The 23,012-nt window shown below is 41.8% G+C and overlaps 1 protein-coding gene across 1 annotated transcript in view; it reads right to left on the reverse strand.

Annotated features, from left to right (window-relative positions):
* Positions 1 to 23,012, reverse strand: part of LOC126184288 (uncharacterized) — a 480,787-nt gene that overhangs the window by 66,985 nt on the left and 390,790 nt on the right. Inside the window, exon 7 of the mRNA XM_049926665.1 lies at positions 19,542 to 19,626. Coding sequence (XP_049782622.1) covers positions 19,542 to 19,626 — 85 coding nt within the window. The remainder of the gene's footprint in view (positions 1 to 19,541; positions 19,627 to 23,012) is intronic.

Below are 23,012 nucleotides of genomic sequence, written 5' to 3' on the forward strand. Positions count from 1 at the left end.
GTGAAGGCTCTGTAATGGTGTGGGGCGTGTGCAGTTGAAGTGATATGGGACCCCTGATACCTCTAGTATGACTATGACACGTGAAAGGTACGTAAGCATCCTGTCTGATCACCTGCATCCATTCATGTCCATTGTGCATTCTCACTGACTTGGGCAATACCAGCAGGACAATATGACACCCTACACGTCCAGAACTGCTGCGGAGTAACTCCAGGAACACTCTTCTGAGTTTAAACACTTGCGCTGGCCACCAACCTCCACAGACATGAACATTATAGAGAACATCTGGGATGTAATGACTATAAATGATTACATCTGGGATGCCTTGCAGCATGCTGTTCAGAAGAGATCTCCAACCCCACCGTACTCTTTCAGATTTATGGACAGCCCTGCAGGATTCATGGTGTCATCTCTCTCCAGCACTACTTCAAACATTAGTCAAGCCCATGTCATGTCGCGTTGCGGCACTTCTGCGTGCTCGCGGAGGCCCTACACGATATCAGGAAGGTGTACTAGTTTCTTTAGCTTTTCAGACTATAAAATAAGGCTTTGCAAAAACAGACATAATGTCTTACGGGATAACCGCAATCAGTGATTTTATAATGTTATTTAAAATCCGTCTTGATTGCAAATTTTTTTTTTTTTTTATTATTCATATGACCGGTTTCGGTCAGTTGCTGATTTGGACGGGTTACTCCTGTAACTGAAATATCAGATCTGAAGATGGTTCTGAATGAACCGAAACCGGTCATATGAATAAAAAAAAAAAAAAAAATTGCAATCAAGACGGATTTTAAATAACATTATAAAATAAGGGACTTTGTAATATATATTGATTTTTCGAAAGCTTTCGATCGGATCTCCCACAGTTTTCTGCTAAAAGCTATGCAGAAATTTGGTATCTGCAACAAATTCTCCCAGCTTGTTTTGCAAGGAGCTTACTCCAGTTTCATGATCAATGTGCAACTAACTGAGCCATTCAACAGAAAGCGGTCGTATCCGTCAACCTCGTCCTCTATTGATGGAGTTATATGCAATTGTGGTCCAACCTCTCGTACGGAAACTTAAAAGCTCATTCCCGGATTTGATCTTACTAGGAATGAAAATCGTACGTGAAGCATCTGCAAATGATCTTAGCATATTTATATCGGGAAATGACCAGATATCGCACGCAAAACATTTACTGAACGCTTACAGTGAAGCAACAGGTGCCATAATCAACTGTGTCAAATCCAAGATAATGAACTTAGGGAAAGGTTTACTGTTAGAAGCCCAACAATGGTTACCCACAGCAACGAAGATACGAGGTTTGGGGCTAGACCTCGTATTAGACCTGCTAAGGATGAAAACTACCATCTGGCGCTCGATGTTGAACAAAGTTAGGGCCACTATACAGCTACATTCCAAGCGAAGTCTCTATATGATACAGAAAGTAAAACTAGTGAATGAGTTCATCTTTTTAAGGGTACTGATACCCATCCTATACTTGAAGGATCGGATCTACCTATGCGCTTCGTTGCTTCAGCGCAGCGGCATCGCTGACGAGGATGCCCCATAGTCAAAAAATGGTTCAAATGGCTCTAAGCACTATGGGACTTAACATCTTAGGTCATCAGTCCCCTACACTCAGAACTACTTAAACCAAACTAACCTAAGGACATCACACGCATCCATGCCCCAGGGAGGATTCGTACCTGCGGCTGTACCAGCAGCGCGGTTCCGGACAGAAGTGCCTAGAACCACTCGTTCACAGGGACCGGCACCCCGTAGTTCTGCCTGCAATTACGGTGATAGCCCATAAAAATGAAGTATGTTGTGGAAAGACTATACAGAGTCGCACCGCAGCCATCATGTGAGTAGGAATCGTATGTGGGGGTGAGTAAAGGTGAGAATGTAGAAGCTCAGGAGGAATTTCGTTTTTGGGGCGTTATTATATAATTGAATGGCGATCGCACAGTAAAGAACCGGCATCAGTTAACTCCTCTAAGTTCGTAACAGATGAGGGAATTTAATCGTAGTGTGGGTGCCCTCTGAACAAGTAGGAACGTGATACTTCAATTCAAAGAGGATTAAATTAACTGTGTCTCACAAAAGTGTGAACACATTACAACATTTTCATTGCTCTTAGAAAGTTTCGGAAGGGAATGAATTATAGAACAATGTGGGAAAATAGATGGGCTCAATTTTTTTTTTTTTTTTTTGTCCATCCTTTTAGCAGGAGGTCTCTGGGACGACGGCCGTTTACTATCGTGATAAAAAATAAAAACACCTACAGCCGTCCTTATGATTTAAATTTATTTTGTCGCTAACAGTCAACGGTTCATTGCGTCGTCTTCAGCCTGTCTGTGATGCTGTACAGGTTGATAAGATCCCCATGCAAAACTCATCAGTTACCAGCATTAATAAATGGAGGTTGTAATCATGCATGATCTGCGAGGAGAAGTCGTTATAGGCTCCGATTGTTTGGCAGAGAACAATGCAGAGATAGATTACGAAGGAGAAAAGGAGAAAAAAGTGCAAATTAATGACAAAACAACAACAGATAGAATACAAGGTTTTTCCCGCATATACCGATTAGAGGCTTGTGAGGATCAGGTAGAAAAGGAAAATTTAATAGCTCCTAACTGGAATGTTATATCTCCGAACAGTGATAAACAAGTAAATGTGCTCACCTAGGAAGAAATTAACAGTAAAATATGTGAGATTTCTAATACAGAATGTGTAGTAGCTGGACAGCTATCCTTATTAGCTGGAAGATTCATGGAGGTTTTTGGCAAAAGGCGGAAATAATAAGAGGCCAACCAGATCGTATAAAAACGAAGCCTCATACACAACATTTTAAGCCACCTTAAGCGATTCCACAGGCAAGAAAAGAAGCAGAAGAAAAAGCAAATACGAGGAATGGAGACGACTCGAAGTTAGTACAATAGCTGTCATTGTGATCAAGGAAAAAGAAACTGGCAGTGTTGGAATAGCAAAATCTAACTGTAATAAATATGACTGTCAGGAACTGAACAGTGTCAGTAATGGGTAGTTGGATTTAGATTCGTTTATCTTAAAGGCAATGAATGTATGACTGCATGGTGTCTGCTCTTTCGGACATGTCCGAGATTCACAGCTGTGATACATATTGCGTATACTGCAGTTGGAGGAGGAAGAAATGAAGGAATTATTGATGTCAGCTGCATCGGGACTTTAAGTGGAATCAGCGGCAAGTAGTGGAGAGGTGTGTGGGACTGGGATCCGAACCCGAAAGCTCCTGCTTACTAGCCAGTATAAGTTTACAATGACATGCGTTTATCTTGTATCTGTTAAGGCCGTTGGCGAGACTTCAAGGCAGCGCCTGAAGGAGCCGACGGGAGGGGGAGAATCCGGCAGCCAACCGGAAGTCACGCGAACGCCAACATCGACCCCATCGGCTGAAAACAGCAGGTGCGGGCCAGCTGCGGCAGCTCGATTAGTCGTCGCGGCTCTATACCAGTGCGGCGTGTGAGAGGAGTGAGTTTGCGCGCAACATGGTGATTAAGTACATGCGCGAACGCCGATCCTGTTTGATATCCCAGTTGTGCCTCCCACTGAGTTTGTGTAGTTTAAAGACGCGCTCTTAAATACACGAAATAATTTTTTCCTTACTTGTGGTAGTTTTTCCCCCTGTAGCAACTTGAAATTTTCGATCACTGTCTTTTTAATGTTTATTGAATTTCAAATGTTCAAATGTGTGCGAATTCCTAAGGGACCCAACTGCTGAGGTCAAATTGCGTAGGAACAAATTGAGGAGCAAATCTCTAAGGTCATGGAACGTATCAGTACATGAAATTACAGCATAAAAGTAATAACAGATAACAATAACATGTTAATGAACCCGAAAAAAGTCAATCCACAAGTTTAAGTAAACGCAATCAACAACACAACAAGAATCAGCTTAATTTTTCAAGGAACTTCTCAACAGAATAGAAGAAGTGACCCATGAGGAAACTCTTCCGTTACGATTCCACAGAGCATGGACTATTGCTAAGATTTTTGAATTCGAGTGGTAGCTTATTGAAAATGGATGCCGCAGTATACTGCACACCTTTTTGCACAAGAGTTATGGAAGTCCGATAGAAATGCAGGTTTGATTTCTGAAGAGTATTAACTGAGTGAAAGCTGCTTATACTTGGGAATAAGCTAATACTGTTAACAAAAAGTGGCAGTAAGGAATATATATATTAAGAGGCCAATGCCAGGATACCCAGACTCGTGAACAGGGGTCGAAAAGAGGTTCGTGAACTTACCCCACTTATTGCCCGAACCGCCCGTTTCTGAGCCAAAAATATCCTTTTAGAATGGGAAGAGTTACCCAAAAATATAATACCATACGATATAAGCGAATGAAAATCAGTAAAGTAGACTAATTTTCGTGTCGAACGATCACTCAGTTCAGATACCATTTGAATAGTGAAAATGGAATCATTAAGTATTTGAACAAGTTCCTGAAAGTGAGCTTTCCACGACAGTTTGCTGTCAATCTGAACAACTAGAAATTTGAACTGTTCAATTAGCCCACTCTGTGAAATTGTCGAATCATGTGTTAGAAACTGTAAAAACTGAGTCTCACTGTGATCTAGCATTAGTTTATCTCCTACAAGCCATGTAATTAGGTGAAGTTAGAGTCTGTGGTTTATCTAATTACACTTTCTTCTATGTGACATTATTCTGGTGGAGGCGCTGGATACTGGAGCTTGTGATAGCGTACGTCATCGACGACACAGTGGCTCCCATCAGGCCACCGCAGAGCCGCTGCTTAGATGGCGAGAAACCCGAGTTCGAGCCATATTCAACAGATCGCAATCTAACGGAGACAGAAGAAGAAGAGGACGCTACGGTACCAGCAACTGTGTGCCACCAACGAGACATCATTCCGGGTTCTCTGGTGAAGATGGTGAAGGGCCAGACAAGTGGTTGGAGGTATATAAGCGTATAGCCAAATTTAACAAATGGAATGACACCGTGTGTTTTGCTAACGTATTTTTTACTAGGAGGGCACTGCCAAGCAATGGTATGAGAACAACGAGGAGAAGTACTTAAGCTGGGAAGTATTCCAGGCGGAACTGCGCAAGTATTTCGCCGACACACAACGACAGAAGTGCAAGGCAGAAGATAAATTAAAGTGCAGGGCACACCGTCAAGGAGAAACTACAGCTTCTTACATTCAAGATGTCTTGTAGTTGCGTAAAATAGTGGATCCTTGAATGAAGGAGGAAGATAAGCTTGTGCAGCTCATGAAGGGTGTTGCTGAGGACATGTATGAAGCCCTACTCCTGAAGGAGGTTTCGACAGCAGACGACTTCATAAAATGGTGCCAGTATATCGAGACAATGCATCAAAAATGAATTACACGCAAGAAGTTTGAACGGCTTAAAAACGTCATTTCGATGTCTGTAATGGAGGAAGCAACTGATTTCACAAGTATTCTTCGTCAGATAGTGAGAGGGGAAGTCCAGAAGGCACTTAGATTGCACGGCGAGCAAAAAAACCGACACTTCAAGAGGTCATAATGGAGGAAGTGGAACAGACATTGAACCCAACCTCTCGTCCATAATTTCCCTTTAAAATGGTGACAAAGTCGAGACCCAGATGAAGTTACGTTCCTACAATGTCGCATGAGGAACCTGTTTGGGCACCAAGGAAGACTGACGTCTGGAGGTCCCAGCATAACCAACCAGTATGTTTCCACTGCTGACGATGGGACATATGATGCCCTATTGTCAAGAAAGGCGGCGGATATTTGATGACGTCCGCGCCAGAAGGCAGCGGACATATCTTATCCGATGCCAACTCCGGGACGACGAAGATGAACAAGAAGATGTGGGTGCAGGACGACGTAGGTCACCATCGCCGCAAGCTAGCGGCTGGAGAGGGCGCTCTGCAACACGCCGATCAAGGTCTCCATCGCCGTTTAGATGATCCAGCCGATCACCTAGTCGCCGCAACATGGAAAACTAAAGAGTGTGACCTTCCTTGGATGTGTGGCCGCCGAAAGAAAAGTGATAGGAAACTTCGTCGATATCCTCATGGATGGCCGACCAGCGCAAGCTCATGTGGACTCTGAAGCATCATATTCAGTCATTTAGGAGAAGTACCGTCGTCAGTTGGAGAAAACCGCACCCATCGACAAAAAAACATCCCTGCTGAAGGTGGCTAATCGGTAACACGTAAAACCTACAGGAAGATGTACGATTCGTGTGGGTATAAGTGGCCATAAATAGCCCTTAGACTTCATCGTCTTACAAGAGTGTAGTCATGACGTCATTATCGGATGGGACTTTTTGAAAGCTTCTCAGGCAATTATAGACTGGGGTCGCTCGACGATTATGCTAGACGAGATGAGATACTGTGGACAGGAAGGTGCGCATCCGATTATGTGGAGACTATGTGTGCTGGATGAAGTGATCATTCCTACATCTACATCTACATTTATACTCCGCAAGCCACCCAACGGTGTGTGGCGGAGGGCACTTTACGTGCCACTGTCATTATCTCCCTTTCCTGTTCCAATCGCGTATGGTTCGCGGGAAGAACGACTGTCTGAAAGCCTCTGTGCGCGCTCTAATCTCTCTAATTTTACATTCGTGATCTCCTCGGGAGGTATAAGTAGGGGGAAGCAATATATTCGATACCTCATCCAGAAACGCACCCTCTCGAAACCTGGCGAGCAAGCTACACCGCGATGCAGAGCGCCTCTCTTGCAGAGTCTGCCACTTGAGTTTGTTAAACATCTCCGTAACGCTATCACGGTTACCAAATAACCCTGTGACGAAACGCGCCGCTCTTCTTTGGATCTTCTCTATCTCCTCCGTCAACCCGATCTGGTACGGATCCCACACTGATGAGCAATACTCAAGTATAGGTCGAACGAGTGTTTTGTAAGCCACCTCCTTTGTTGATGGACTACATTTTCTAAGGACTCTCCCAATGAATCTCAACCTGGTACCCGCCTTACCAACAATTAATTTTATATGATCATTCCACTTCAAATCGTTCGGCACGCATACTCCCAGATATTTTACAGAAGTAACTGCTACCAGTGTTTGTTCCGCTATCATATAATCATACAATAAAGGATCCTTCTTTCTATGTATTCGCAATACATTACATTTGTCTATGTTAAGGGTCAGTTGCCACTCCCTGCACCAAGTGCCTATCCGCTGCAGATCTTCCTGCATTTCGCTACAATTTTCTAATGCTGCAAATTCTCTGTATACTACAGCATCATCCGCGAAAAGCCGCATGGAACTTCCGACACTATCTACTAGGTCATTTATATATATTGTGAAAAGCAATGGTCCCACAACACTCCCCTGCGGCACGCCAGAGGTTACTTTAACGTCTGTAGATGTCTCTCCATTGAGAACAACATGCTGTGTTCTGTTTGCTAAAAACTCTTCAATCCAGCCACACAGCTGGTCTGATATTCCGTAGGCTCTTACTTTGTTTATCAGGCGACAGTGCGGAACTGTATCGAACGCCTTCCGGAAGTCAAGCGCTAGAATGGTAACTGTCACATGTCATGCCATGCATCAACCCATGTATTTTGTAGTGGAATCTAAGAGAAGCATAACACTGAAAAATAACTTGGTCATCCCAGCCTCTGACGTTTCGTTTAAGAACGGTTTCGGTGAACTGTGGATAGTTAACTGTCGCCGAGAACAGCAGATTCTTCCAAGACACATGTGCGTAGCAAACGCTGAGCCGTTAATTGAAGGTCAGCTGAGAGTCATATAAACGTCCCACGACGAGTCTGTGGGCGTAATTAGCGCTACCTCTACGAGGCAAGATCTTATAGCTCGATTATCACCAAATCTCACTAATGGACCACAGAAGAAGCTACTTGCCATTCTTCAAGAGTTCTCTGAATGCACAGGTGAAGAGTAAATTAGACAAATCGACGGTGAAGCACCGGATTAGCACTGGAGACCATCAACAAATAAGGGAGAGAGCATACCGTGTGTCAGCAAAGCTACGTCGAATAATTATCGACGAAGTAGAGAAAATGATGAAGAATGACATCATTCAGCCATCGCAAAGCCCATGGTCGTCACCGGTGGTCCTCGTCAGGAAGAAGGATGGCAGTTGGCGCTTTTGTGTTGATTAGAGGAAGCTTAATAAGACAACTAAAAAAGACATTTACCCACTTCCACTAATTGACGATACACTAGATTATCATGGACATGTACTCGGAGTACTGACAAATCGAAGCAGATGAAGCTGATCGTGAAAAACTGCATTCATCACCCATGAGGGCCTGTATGAGTTTAATTTAATGCCGTTTAGTTTGTGTAATGCACCAGCAACTTTTGAGCGGATGATGAATAATATTCTAAGACACCTGAAGTGGACGATGTGTCTTCGTCATTTATATGACATTATAGTGTTCTCAGAGACATTTGATGACGACATAAAAAGACTGAGGGCCGTTCTTTAGTGTCTGCAACAAGGCGGACTGAAACGTAATCCAAGAAAGTCTCTCTTTGGAGCAAAAGAAATCAAAATACTTGGACACCTTGTGTCAAACGGAGGTGTGCGGCCAGACCCAGAAAAGGTGAGATCTATAACGGAATTTCCTATTCATAAAAGCATTAGAGATGTGAGAAACTTCCTCGGATTATGTTCTTATTACTGTTGTTTTATCAATGATTTTTGTATCAAAGCCAGGCCACTACAAGAGTTGTTAAAAGCTAATGCTAAATTTACCGGGGATGGTACTCAACAAGGTTCTTTCGATGTGCTGAGAAAATTCCTGACGACTGACCCTGTACTTGGTCTGTATGATGAGAGAGCACCTACAGAACTACACACAGATGTCAGTGGGTATAAGATCGGTGATTTTCTGGTTCAAATTTCGGATGGAAAATAGAAGGTTACACCCTATGCTTCTAGGACACTTACAAAAGCCGAAAGAAAATACTCAACTACAGAAAGAGAATGTCTTGTTGTGATCTGGGTCATTTGCAAGTTTCGACAGTATCTCTGTGGAAGGCCATTCACAGTTGTTACAGACCATCACTTTGTTGGCTGACAGGTCTTAAGGTTCCAACAGGACGACTCACCAAGTGGGCACTACGTCTTCAAGAGTATGACGTTACCATAGCGTACAAAAGTGGAAGAAAACATCAAGGTGCCGTCTGTCTCTCAAGAAACCCTGTGCAAGACTATCAAGACTTTGATGAAGATAGTGACTGTCTCGAAGTAATCCAGGATCTCTCTGTTGGCCAGAAAATGAACGCCATGATATCTCAAACTATGCTTGCCCTAAATCGATCAGAGGATGTGAAAGGACAATTTAAGGTAGTTAATGGATTACGTGGCAAGAAACACTTTGATCCGTTTGTAGAGATGTGGCTACCAGTGAGTCTTAAAAACTTGCGCTTAGATGTTCTACAGAAATTCCATGACACACCTGAGGTCCAACATTTAGTATTTTTTAAGACCTACGTCAGGATCCGCAAGAAATTTTTCTGGCCATGTTTATTTACGAGTTTCCGTCACTATGTGTCGCAGTGTCGAGAGTGCCAAAGGAGAAAGGCTGATCCTCAGAAACCATCTGGTTGACTCATACTAATTCCACCAGCCGAAACGCCTTTCCAGTGTGTTGGGATTGACCTCCTCGGACGATTTCCAACGTCTGCTAATGGCAATGGATGGATTATTGTTTGCACCGAGTATCTGACACGCTATACCATTACAAAAGCCATGAAAACATCCGAAGCAACCGTGGTAGCCAAATTCATCGTGGAAGACATTGTATTAAAACACGGTGCCCCAAGGTCGTTAATTAAGGATCGAGGGAAAGTTTTTCAATCGAATCTTGTGATAGAGATAAACCGTCGGTATTAAATTACTCATCACATGATGACTGCCGAACATTCGCAAACTGACGGGCTTACTGAACGCCTTAATAAGGCCTTGGCCGACAAGCTATCAATGTTCGTCAGTGTTGAGCAGAGAAAATGGTATGAGGTGCTACTTTGGACCTTATAAGGTTCTTAGACAGTTATCTGACGTTACTTATGAAGTTGAAGATTTCGACCCCGACACAAGACGACGAAAGATCAGGGATACGGTCCAGGTCTATCGAATGAAGCCCCATGAGGATCCTGCCATCCAGGGTAAATTTGAACCTCCAGCGACAGGCAACAAGCTGAAAAGTGACGAAGAGCGTCGCGGCAAAGGAAGTTGTAAGAAGGTCACCGCCAGGGCGAGAATCCATCATCGGGAGTCGAAGTATGCAGGACCGATGAATCGTTCCTGGAATAGGAGGACGTAACACCGTCACGCTGCTCTCTTAAGGACGGACAAATGTCGCAACAGGAGCTGAGTATCACCATGGTGTAGTGGTTATGATACTGAACTGTTGCATGGAATGTCATAAGTTTAAAACTACCCTAGACTGTACAATTTTAATTTCTATATTCGGTTCGAGTACATTCTAGAAGCATTCAAAAATTTCAAGAATCATTGTACTGGAATGTTCTGTAGCTGTATACATACTGTATGTGTTCTGGCCGGAGGCAGTTCTCTCCGCGCTCTTGTATGTGCAAGTGCTGAATAAACCTTCGTTAAGAGAAGTTAGAGTCCGTCATTCATCTAATTACACCTTCTTCTACGTGACAATATTTTATGATCAACAAATCGAAATCCTTAGTTAAATGAAAAAGTATGCCTAGCGTTCGAAACCGTTTGTTTAACTCATTCGGTACTTCACAGAGAAAAGGGAATATGAAATTTTCAGTTATTAATGACTTCTAAAGCCGAACTGTATATTTAATTGCAAATCGGGGGATACAAAACGATAAATTATCCTTATATACACAGCCTTTTCAATAACTTTAACAAATACTGATGGCATAGAAATAGTTTTAAAATTGTCTACATTATCCCTTTCTCCCTTTTTCTATAGCGGCTTTACTACTGAGTACTTCAGTCGCTCAGGAAACTGACCATTCCTAAAGGAAAAATTACAAAATTGGCTAAATACAGGGATAGCATGTGGAGCACAGTACTTTAATATTCGGCTAGGCACTCCATCATAACCATGAGAGTCCTTAGTCTTCAGTGATTTAATTATTGTCTCAGACTCCTCATTGTCTGCATCACAGAGGAGTATTTCACACATCAATCTCGGAAAGGCATTTGCCAAAAAGTTATATGATTTCCTGTAGAAACTAAATTTTTATTTAATTCACCAGCAATGCTGAGAAAATTACTGTTAAATAGTATACATATATCTGATTTATCAGAAACAGAAATATTTTTGCCCCCAACTGACTTTATATCGTCGACCTTGTGCTGCTGACCAGACACTTCCTTCACAACTGACCATATGATTTTAATTTTATCCAGTGAGTTAGCTATTCCATTTGCATACCACATATTCTTTGCCTTCCTAATAACATTTTTAAGCACCTTACAGTACTGTTTGTAATGGGCTACTGTAGCATGATCGTGACTACTTTTTAACATTTTGACATAATTTCCACTTTGCTCTACATGATATCCTTATCCCACTAGTCAGCCACCTAGGCTGCCTGCTACTGCTAGTATCCCGTTTAGAACGTTCTAATGGAAAGAAACTCTCAAAGAGCATGAGAAATGTGATAGGGAAAGCATTATATTTGTCATCCCTGTTATCGACACTATAAATTTCCTGCCACTCTTGTTCCTTGACAAGGTTTAAAAAACCCTCTATTGCTGTAGGATTAACTTTCCTACATAGTTTGTAGTTATATGTGACATTTGTTTGAGTTCTAAAGCCTTTTAGTGTTAAAATTTGTGCATCATGGTCTGGAAGGCTATTCACACTTTTACTAACAGAATGCCCACCTAGTAATGAAGAAATAATAAAAATATTGTCTATGGCTGTGCTACTGTTCCCCTCAACCCTAGTTGGAAAAAACACATTCTGCATCAGATGAAATGAATTTATGAGATGTACCAACATCCTTTTTCTTGCACCATCATATACAAAATTTATATTGAAGTCACCACTTATAACTAGTTCCTGGTACTTCCTACAAAGTGAATCAAGAACCCTCTCTAGCTTGGGCAGAAATGCTCTGAAGACAGAGTTAGGGGGTCTGTAAACAACAACAATTAGAAGTTTAGTTTCACTAAATTCAACTGCCCCTGCAAACATTCAAATATCTGTTCAGTGCCATGCCGTGATACGTCTATGGACTCAAATGGAATACTGTTTTTTACATACATAGCCCGAAAGTAACTCCTTGCAAAACAGGCAGCTAATCTGCATCCTGGTAAAGGAAGCCTCTGAAGTGTCAAATTATTTAAGTGCTGCTCCGACATACCAATAATTTGAGAGTCAACATCTATAAGTACAATCTAACTTCTGCACCATTTCGGTGCAGTTATGTGTTCATTGTAAATAAGTATTATAGTAGTTGTATTACACGTTTATTACCTTATAAATAAATAAAAAACTTTTTTTATTTTAAATTCAGTGCATTAGTATTTGTAAAATGATTCTTTCATATAGTGCTCATTAAAAGATGACGATCATTCCACTTGGAACCCGTGGAATGCTACATTAGCTCAATTTGTTTGAGTTGTAAATATTTGTCATGTATTGTTGTTTTTCTGACTTGTTCTACATCCTGGAGGACCTCCTCACTACGGATCAATTGGAATGAAAGTAAATCTAATGTAATCTAATCCAATCTAAACTAACTTTATCTCTAATACCTCTTATATTTTGATGAAATATGCAAATTCCTTCTCTGCTTGGAAACATGACGTCCTCTTAACGTGAGCCCTTAGTCAGAGGGACTTCCTTTAAGCAGGTATACCTATCAGCTGACTCCAATCTAAAAAAAGGTGCAGCTCTAACACCAACTACTACAGAAATTTTTCCATGAGTGATTCCACCAACACCCACTATACTGTCACCTATAAGCTTTGCCAGCCTCCACTACCTATACCCGCTGAGGTGCAGGCCATGCCTACCACAGCCCGATCTACTGATAGAACCAGCTGGCATCACTGAAATGTGATTCAAGCCCTCTGCCATCAGCGCCCTCCCCAGGCCCATGTTAACGCGCTTAACAGCCGCATTAAGATGAGGCCGATCATGACGCTGAAACAGTTGCACGAAATGGACATTAGTGCCACCAGTTTGAGTAGCTATCTTGACCAGGTCACCACCTACATCATATTCCCCGGCCCTATCAAGGCTGTTCCCTGCTCCACCCACTATCACTACATAACTCCCCTATGCTGTCAGTCACCTGAGCCAACCCTGCACAAGGCCTCACAATGCTGGTGACGTGGTACTCACTCCCCAACACTTCCTGCAACTGCTGGCCCACACCTCTACGGTGCGAACTATCTAGCAGCAGAACCTTCTTTCTGCTAGACATTGCAACTGAGCTAGGTCTCGTAACTGCTGAGGACTGCTGCTTGTTCCCTACATCTACAGCTACAAGAGGCTCCTCTCCACTCAACTCTGACAGTTGGTCAGATCTATTGCATATACGCAAATTATAACTATCTGAATACCACCTCCTCCTAGCTGTCTTCTTACCAACTGCCAGTTCCCATTCCCCACCACCCTTCACATTCCTCAAACTAGTTCCACCTTTGCGCGTTGTAACTGCACCTGAAGGGCACAGATCTTACACCCATGCTCCTCTATCAACTTATTTCTACTATAGATTCTGCATTCCCAGGAGAGGACCTCACTAGAATGCTCACTGGCTTTCCCACTGCATTCCCCCCCCCCCCCCCTCACCCCGAATGAAAATACTTTGAACAAATCCCACACCGTAACCCACTGCTCACAAACCTACGACGGAGCCTACACTTTTCACTCATGGTAAAATTTTACAGTTACTGAAAAAAAACTACGTCTACGTTAATTAAGTTCAGTTACACGAATAGAACTATTTATAGAACTAACAATAGCTGTCCCGAAATTGTCTGTATACTAAGAAATCCACTACTTGTATTAATACTATTGCTCCGCTGCGAATACCAATACCACAAAAATTCACAAAATTACTAGCTAAAACCAAAAATTCAAGCGACCACTGTAACACTCAACGAAGGGAAAACACTGAATGAAAATTTTACTGAAATGTTTCACTAGAAAGAATAAGAAACGTCAGTTGAATACTAAAGCACGAAATTTACTAAACGATTTCAACGCAAAGAAAACAAAAAACACAGCGAGCGAACGTTTCCAAAAGTTTATTAAATCGTTATTTCGCCACGAACAGCACGAAACACCGTTGAAAAGTATTAAATTTAATAACTGCGTAACAACGCACAAATAACTTTGTCAGTATTTCGCTTTATAACCACTACAGCTGCAACTGCACGCCGCAAAATGTAAACACTCTACTGAGGCGCGAGGCTTGGACGAACGGCGTAAGCACACTCACGAATAACAGACCACTGGAATCAATAACACAGGAAGAAAGACTGAGATGAATGAAAATCCACTAATAAGTTACTTTTACAGCAAATATTAACACAAATAAACTAAAATAAGTAACTGAAGACTAAAACTTTATAAAATATTGACGAGCAATTTCAGTAACAGTCCAGCACACGTGACGTCACACCACTTAAACTAGCTTATGCTAAGAACAAAACACACACCCATGCCCGAGAGAGGACTCCAACCTCTGGTGGGAGTGGCAGCATAATCCGTGGCATGGCGCCTTAAACCGCGCGGCCACTCCGCGCAGCTATTGAATTTCAGAAGCTTTTCCATGACATACGAGGGTGAGTGAAATGAAGCACTTAAATATTTTTTTTAAATATTATTTACTGTGCAGAAGTGGTACAAAGCTGTATCACTTCTGAACATAATCTCCCCACGCTCAATGCAAGTCCTCCAGTGCTTACAAAGTGCATAAATTCGTTTAGAAAAAAATTCTTTTGGTAGTCCACGCAACCACTCATGCACCGCGTGGCGTACCTCTTCATCAGAACGGAACTTCTTTCCTCCCACTGCGTCTTTGAGCGATCCAAACATATGGAAAACACTTTGGTAATGAGGAATGGCGCCATTTCTTGCTCGCTCTCTTCGTTTCCGGTTGGTGGAAGTGAACCCAGGTTTCGTCCCCAGTAACGATTCTTGCAAGGAAGCCATCACCTTCTCGTTCAAGGCGACGAAGAAGTTCTTCACGAGCATCGACACGTCGTTCTCTCATTTCAGGAGTCAGCTACCGTGGCACCCATTTTGCCGACACTTTGTGAAACTGGAGCACATCGTGCACAATGTGGTGTGCTGACCCATCACTAATCTGTAAACATGCTTCAATGTCATTCAGTGTCACTCGGCGGTTTTCCTTCACTGTGGCTTCAACTGCTGCAATGTTCTGTGGAGTCACAACTCGTTGTGCATGACCTGGACGAGGAGCATCTTCCACTGAAGTCACACCATTTGCGAACTTCCTGTTCCATTCGTAGACTTGCTGATGTGACAAACATGCATCACCGTACTGAACCTTCATTCGTCAAAGAATTTCAATAGGTTTCACGCCTTCATTACTCAAAAACGGAATAACAGAACGCTGTTCTTACCTGGTGCAAGTCGCAAGTGGGGCGGTTACTGCGACGGTATGTGTGCATCTGCACTATGCTGCCACCTACAGGCCATTCTGCACGTTGTTTGTAGCACGCTTACCAACTTACAGGATAACGGCGCGAAATTTCGAATTGTTATTACTACAAATTCAAGGTTTTCATTTGATTCACCCTCGTATTTGGATAATCTGGTAAAGTTTATTGATTTCTAGGTTTTTTATCATGCAGAGTACCTTTTTTCACATATATACTTACCTCATTTGAACTATCTGGTTAAAGAAAATAACATAATGTGGTTTAAAAATTTTTGAGAAACAGGTTTCTGTGTATTTTCCTTTCAGCTCAAAGTTTTATATTTAATATGTTTTGAAATGGACTGAAACGAAATGTATTTGTAATTTTCAGTTTGATTTGCGGTGTTCAGGATTTTGAGAAATGTATTTGTGTGTAGTTTTATTTCATAATTTATAGAATATTCCGTATTTCATGAAATTTGTAATGGACTAAAATGGTACGTAAATGTAATTCTCAGTTTAATCTTGTTGTGTGGAAAACTGAGGAGTGTGAGCTTTTATGTTTCTTGAAATTTGAAACGGACTGAAACGAAATCTTCAATATGATCTTTCCTGCCTAAGTGATTCTACACATTATGAAATTGATTATATCTGTGTAAATGTCCAAAATAATAGCGATGGAGGGATGTGGTTTATATGAAGTACAGATCTTGAAAAAATAAAAGGAAAAATTTGTTTTCAGATAGTGGGGAATAACTTTTTCAGTGAGATGATTTCTTTCTTTTTAACTTTCAAAAATCCTTGTTTCACGTGGACTTTGAACATAATTAGTTGGGAGATGTAAGGGTACAGATATCGACCCTATACCAGAAGAATCTAATCTATCCGTACGCTTCTTTGTTAAAGCACAGCGGCACCGCTGACGGGGATGCCCCATGGTTCTAGAAGGGAGAGATGGTGGCCTGGAGATCGTTTGGCGCAAAGGAGTGAGGCAGTCGAGCCGGAACGTGCTTGCATGGCCAATCCCCAGTGGTTGCGTTTCCCGCGATGGCGCGTAAATGTGAAGTACGTTGTGGAAAGATTAAACAGAGTCGCACAAGAGCCATCTCGCGAGTAGGACTCGCATGTGGGTGAGCAAAATGAGAATGTTGAAGCTGAAAAGTAATTTCGTATCTGGGGAGTTGTTATATCATTAAATGACGGTCGCACAGTAGATAATCGGCAATGTAAATTCATATAAGCTCATGGTAAATGGGTGAATTGTAGTGTGAGTGCGCTCAGAACAAGTAGGGACGTGATACTTGAATTTAAAGTGAAATAAATGAACAGTGTGGTACAAAAGTGTTACACATTACAACCTCCTCATTAGTATTAGAATATTTTAGATGTAAATGAATTACAGAACAGTATGGGAGAATGGACAGGGCATGGGCTGTAGGCTAACGGTTAGAGCTTTCGCTACCTTCGGAGTAAATTCGCTCTCCAAAACTGGCTGCTAATGAATGTCCGATGCCTAATTTTCTAACCAGACATACTACAGGCAGTAATAATCAACTATAAATCAGTAAATAGTGTGGGAGCAGCCTACATCTTATCCAAAGTTTATTATTTAGCGTCCATTTTGCCAGTACCAGCGGCAATAGTCAAAATGCTACTATCAGCTATTGGATATTTCGTATGCCGTAGAAATGTTTTCACGATGAAATGTAGCATACTAGCATTACCCTTTGAAGTAGAGAGGATCGGATTAATAGATACTGACGGAAAATTCAAAGCGTTACTGGTACAAATGTCATTAAAAGGTCACAATTCAGCCCTATCGGCCTAAAAAGTATACATCTGAAAGCAATTCAGCCCGAAACCTAAGTAGTGGCCGTAAATATGGACAAAATACATTCAAAGCTCTGCTTTTTCAGAACCGCAGATGATACCACCATATTAAGAAACGTTCAGCTCCTAAGAGAAATGAAATCAAATACACTTATGTCAGTTGGTCTGAGGCGTGGAAGAAGATTCATCAAAAATAGTTTGCGTCAGAGGTTGGGGCAGAATGGCACAAAGTCGTCAATAAAAGGATTCCAGTGTGCACAAAGTTATACTCTATCCATCTTGCGGGTTCACAGCATTATGTAAGTGTAATGTAGAGGAAACCCTTGGACACAGGTTCACATGGAAACACGCACGCGGAATCTGGGACTAGAATCAACGAAAACCTGCATCACTACTGCGAATAGCACCGCAATATGTCAAGTTACAAGAAGTTGTGACTCCGGACCAAAAGCGATATCATGGCCAGAAAAACATCACGGTAATATAGGGTCAATTTCAACACTGCGTGATAACATTAGACACACCAAGTTTAACGGAATTTATTTCTAAACTGGCACCACGAACTGCAGAATAAAATAAATTGTCAAAACAATTTTGCAAACTATGCAATGGTATCTTTGCATCTGATACATTAAGATAAGCGTACAAATTTCTGAATTCCCTCCTTTTACTTTGTACTTAAGATTAATACTTTTTGTCATTATATTACATGTATTTTAAATGCACCTTACGATATCGAAGTAAGGTAGTAGAAAGAAAATGTGCTGCGAGGAAGGAGAATAAATTTATTGATTTATTTCTCCAGTTTTCTAAAGAAGAAATAAGAGCCTCAGTTTCTGTAGACAAGAGACTGGATTCAGATAAGATATCAGAATTCATTCCATCTATGAAGGAGCATGCATTTAATTTCTATAAGGTAGAGAGACATGAAGAATTTCAGAAGTAGAAACTACTTTTCATCGTAAGGATAAAGGAATACATAGCCATGAAAAGGAACTTATGAATGAAGGAACATAGACCCATAAAGAGGGACTTTACTGTGTTATTAATTTTCTATTTCATTTTCACGAAATCAAAAATTTTCCATATCATTTATTTCACAATCAGGGAGAAGTTTCAACTAAATAAATAATAAAAAAAGAAGCTGCCACATCAAATGGAATAGAAGGCACCTTTTGGTGAGTGAATGGAAGGGCTGTAAGGAGGGGAAGGAGGCAAAATAAATAATAAAATTCTGCAGTCCGGCTAATAACCTGCTCTTACTCTTGCTTCACAGACTTTACCTTTTTTATAATTTTCCTCTTCTTAAATTTCTGTACAATGCATCCGTATCATGTGTCAAAGATTAACGACGTTTAACTCGTTAAATATGAGTTTTTCGTACTAGATTACGTTCGATTCCTTGCTTGCCCTATGCGTTCGAAGGTATTCTCAGAATTTCCTCACATAAGTAAGGGAAGCAACTCACGTAAATTGAGAACATACTGTAAATAAATTTTATGCAATCACTATTGATGTAAATGAGTTAAAGATCCTTTGAAATTAGTTTTATTCAATTCGACTTCTCCTCCGATCTCCTAATTAGTTCCTTAGATTGGGTTTAATTTAGTTTCTTACGGTTCTATATCAAAGGGAGCATTTTCTACGCCTGAAACTATGGAAGTGGATGATTCTCCGTAGCGTTTCCTTAGGAAAACAGACAGATTTTTGAATTATGAAACCTAAATATCTGTTACCGAACTGCAAGGAAATGCTTGCCGTATTCATCGAAGGTTTTGAAGCTGTATAATTAGCAAAGTATTTCATTCAAATGTGATGATAAAAGTGTCTTATATAAAGAAACTGAGATAGTTGTCCATCAATTAGGCACCTAAGGATCTATATGCTTATCACTTAAGCTGTAAGTAAATACTCAAGTAATTCTCTTAAAAATCATTTTTCTTCTGGTTCTGTGGGCGAAATCCGCACAGGTGCAAAGCAATACCTGTTTACGAAGAACGTCGGTACTTTTACGTGCTCGTTATCGTAGGATTGTCTGTATTAATCTTTGGCTTTACACACTACTTAAAACGAGACGTTTTCATAATTTATGGGAGGCATTTCACTTACCCTCCATTGTTACGAAGAGAGGTGCTTCTCCATTTATCACTCGTGAGATATCTTCTGATTCGTATGGGTCGCTGCTTTGCCCAAACTGAAAAACCAATCACATTTATTATTTACACATATTGTTGATCACAAATTGCAGATCAGTTGTAAACATGAGTGCACAATGGAGGATGTCAAATTTATTATTTACACACATAGTTAATTATAAACTGCAGGATAGTTGTAAACAAAAGTACACGATGGATGATGACTAATTCCAGTGCCTTTGCTTTACTTACAAGTAAATGAGTTTTAGAGGAATAGAAAGTATTAATCAGTCTATAACTGTAATGTTGTATGGCTCAACGACGCGTGCAGCTCTTTCAACAGAACGCCACTTCGACGACTTGCGTGTCCCATAGCCAAAGGCACCATGTGTCCTAGGCGGTCGCCAATCCAAGTAGCAACCGAGCCCGACATTGCGTAACTTCTGTGAACGATTGAGAACCGGTATACTGTATCTAACATGCCAAGGCAGTTGGAAAGCAGTCTATGAAAAAAAAACTGAAATTGGTCAAGATAAACAACGCTACTCCTAAGAGATATTCGTCCCTAGTATGAAGAACGAGCTCATGTGCTCCCTAAATAAATACTCCAGTCATTTTCTGTTTTCTTCAGAGATAATGAAACATAAATAAAGAATTCTTTGTCCTGGCTATAAGGACTGATTTATAAATCTTCTCTTCCATCCAATAGCACATTCACCTCTAGCACTTGGTTCGGGCTGTCGTGATGGAAGCGAGACCTTCTTATGGACATAAATTAGCTAACGACATAAGTTTTTTCAGTAAGAGATGTGAAGTGTCAGCTAAGGTACTTGAAGATTTGAAATGAATTGGTGGATAGAACGAATTGGAGCCGTGGTTAAGACATTACATGATTTCCACGTTCATAAGTTGCTACCAACGGTGGCGTCTTGTGTTGTATGTGGAGGCTTGTTGTTTCCAAAATTATATGTAATGGACATGCTCTTCGGATGCAGAACCAATATGTTGCCCGCGTCCGTGGGCACAGCCTGCGGCACAGCTCTCGTGGTGATGTTACAGGACTTGTAGTAGGTAGCGCACATGTACAATGGCATTTCGAAAGAGAAGTTGACTGACCGGTGGTGAGACTATGCAATAAGTAGACATTACACTTGAAGTTACAAATATATATTGCTGAAAAAACGCAGAACTTCTTGAGGGTGTTACTTGGCTTTTATTGTTTAACTGCATCCACAAAACACAATCATATTAGCAATCACACAAAAAATCACAAAATGATTCCAGAAACCAACACGAAGTAGTCAAATACAAAAACTAAGATTAATCAGGGAACCAAAGGGGTTCCGTAAGCAGTCATACTCCGCTGCGTTGGAACGTCTCTGCTTTTAGCGCGACCACTTGAAATTACTGTCGTTCGCCACACAGACTCCCTGCTGGAAGTGCGGAGAACCCGGGACGTAAACGTACTTGAAGCGTACCTGCTGACCTGCTCGTGTGTGTCTATGAGGTACTTGCTCGGGCGATGTCTGCTGACTGGACGCTGGAGACACAAGAGAAACTGTTTCCTCCGATATCCTCGCTGCTGGCTTGTTTGCTCGATGAGATTCTTCGTTACCGTCAGCAGGAATGTAAGCTGGCTTGACTCTTTCTTTTGACACCACTATTGACTTCCCATTGTAGGAGATTTCCATCGTATGCGTGTTTCGGCGCAAAACTTCGTAAGGCCTCGAATACGGTTGTTGCAATGGTGGTTTGACGATGTCTGATCTCAGCATAATGTGGGTACATTTGCTCAAGTCTTTGTGCATGGAAGTTGGTTGATGGCCATGCCTATTGCTTGGAAGTGTGCCCAGACGCGACACTTGTGGTCGAAACTGCGCTATGAACGTAGGTGATGTATCAGAGTCGTCGTAGGACTCCTGCCTTCAATGAAGTCCGCTGGGACGTGGATATTCTGGCCATACACCATTTCTGCGGTAAACGCGCCTAAGTCAGGCTTGTAAGCAGTGCGCAAACCAATTAATACCAAAGGCAGAGCCTGTGTCCATTTGTCCTCATGACACATAAGAGAAGTCCGATTCCATCTTTCTACCATACAGTTACTCTTGGGATGATAACTGGTAGCTTTGTGGTGGTTCATTCCACACAGCTTGGTTAACTGTTGAAATAAAGTTGACTCAAACTGTCTCACTACGTCCGAGGTTACATGTACCGGACATCCAAAGCGCGCTATCCACACGCCCAAGAAGGTCTTTGCTGTCGTTTCTGCTGAAATGTCCCATATCGGAACGGCTTCCGCCCAACAGGTATATCGATCAATTACCGTAAGAAGGTAGCGGAAACCTTCTGAAGGCGGTAATGGTCACCACCAAGTCAAGATGGACATGAGAGAATCTTTCGCAACTGTCAGGAAAAATCCCTAACGGAGGATGGGCGTGAGACCCACTTTGCTTCTTTGGCAGTCCAAATATTCTTGCGTCCATTTCCTGCGTTCTTTGCTTACCCCGGGCGATACGAAACGTTCTGTCACCAGGCGGACCGTGCTCCTGATGCAGGCCACGCAAACCCTCGTCGATAAACCTTTGCCATGTCTGGGCGGCATTTGTAAGTCAAAAAGCATATACATGTGTTAGAAAAGGCCAAACGTGGTAGTTATAGCTGTCTCTGGCACGTCTTCTGCCGCCACTGGGATTTGCATGTAAACTCTCGCACAATCCACTACACTGAACACATGTGATGCCGCTGGCAAATTGTTAAACTCCTGCAAATTCGGAATCGGGTACTTATCTGGTATTGTCCTTGCGTTTAGTGCCTGGAAATCGCCACAAGGTCTCCACGTTTTATCTTTCTTGGGAACTAAATACAACAGCGAAGCCCACGGTCTGTCAGACAGACGGATCATGTTTTCCTTCAACAATTTCTCAAATTCTTGTTTTGCTATTACTAGGTGGTCAGGTGGTAATTTCCGTGGCCGTGCAGACACTGGTGGACACGGTGTGGATTCGATGAAATGTTACGTATTATGTATCACGTCTTTCTTCTTATATTGTGGTGTAACAATCTCGGGAAAGTGTTGAAACAGCTGCGTAAACTCATTTGTGACGAATGCTTCTCGCACGTCTTTCATGGAATAAGGTGCCTGGATGCCTCTTGTACTGCAACCGGAAGTACTGTCGATTAGACAGCCATTCCTGACCTCAAGCAGCAAGCTGAAATTGGGGAGGAAGTCTGCTCCTATTATTATTGGTTCTGCTACATTTGCTACAATAAACTGCCACTGATATCTCTTGCCCAGTCCGAAATCTAACGGCAGAGTTATTTCACCAAATGTCTTAATCACTGAGTTGTTTGATACAGAAAACTGTAAGGGCATGGGCTACACACCAACACGTAACATCTTGTGCGGATATAAGGAAGCATCCAACCCTGTGTCTATGAGGAACTT

Source organism: Schistocerca cancellata, chromosome 4 (genome assembly GCF_023864275.1).
Source record: "Schistocerca cancellata isolate TAMUIC-IGC-003103 chromosome 4, iqSchCanc2.1, whole genome shotgun sequence".
Classification (NCBI taxonomy): Eukaryota; Metazoa; Arthropoda; class Insecta; order Orthoptera; family Acrididae; genus Schistocerca; species Schistocerca cancellata.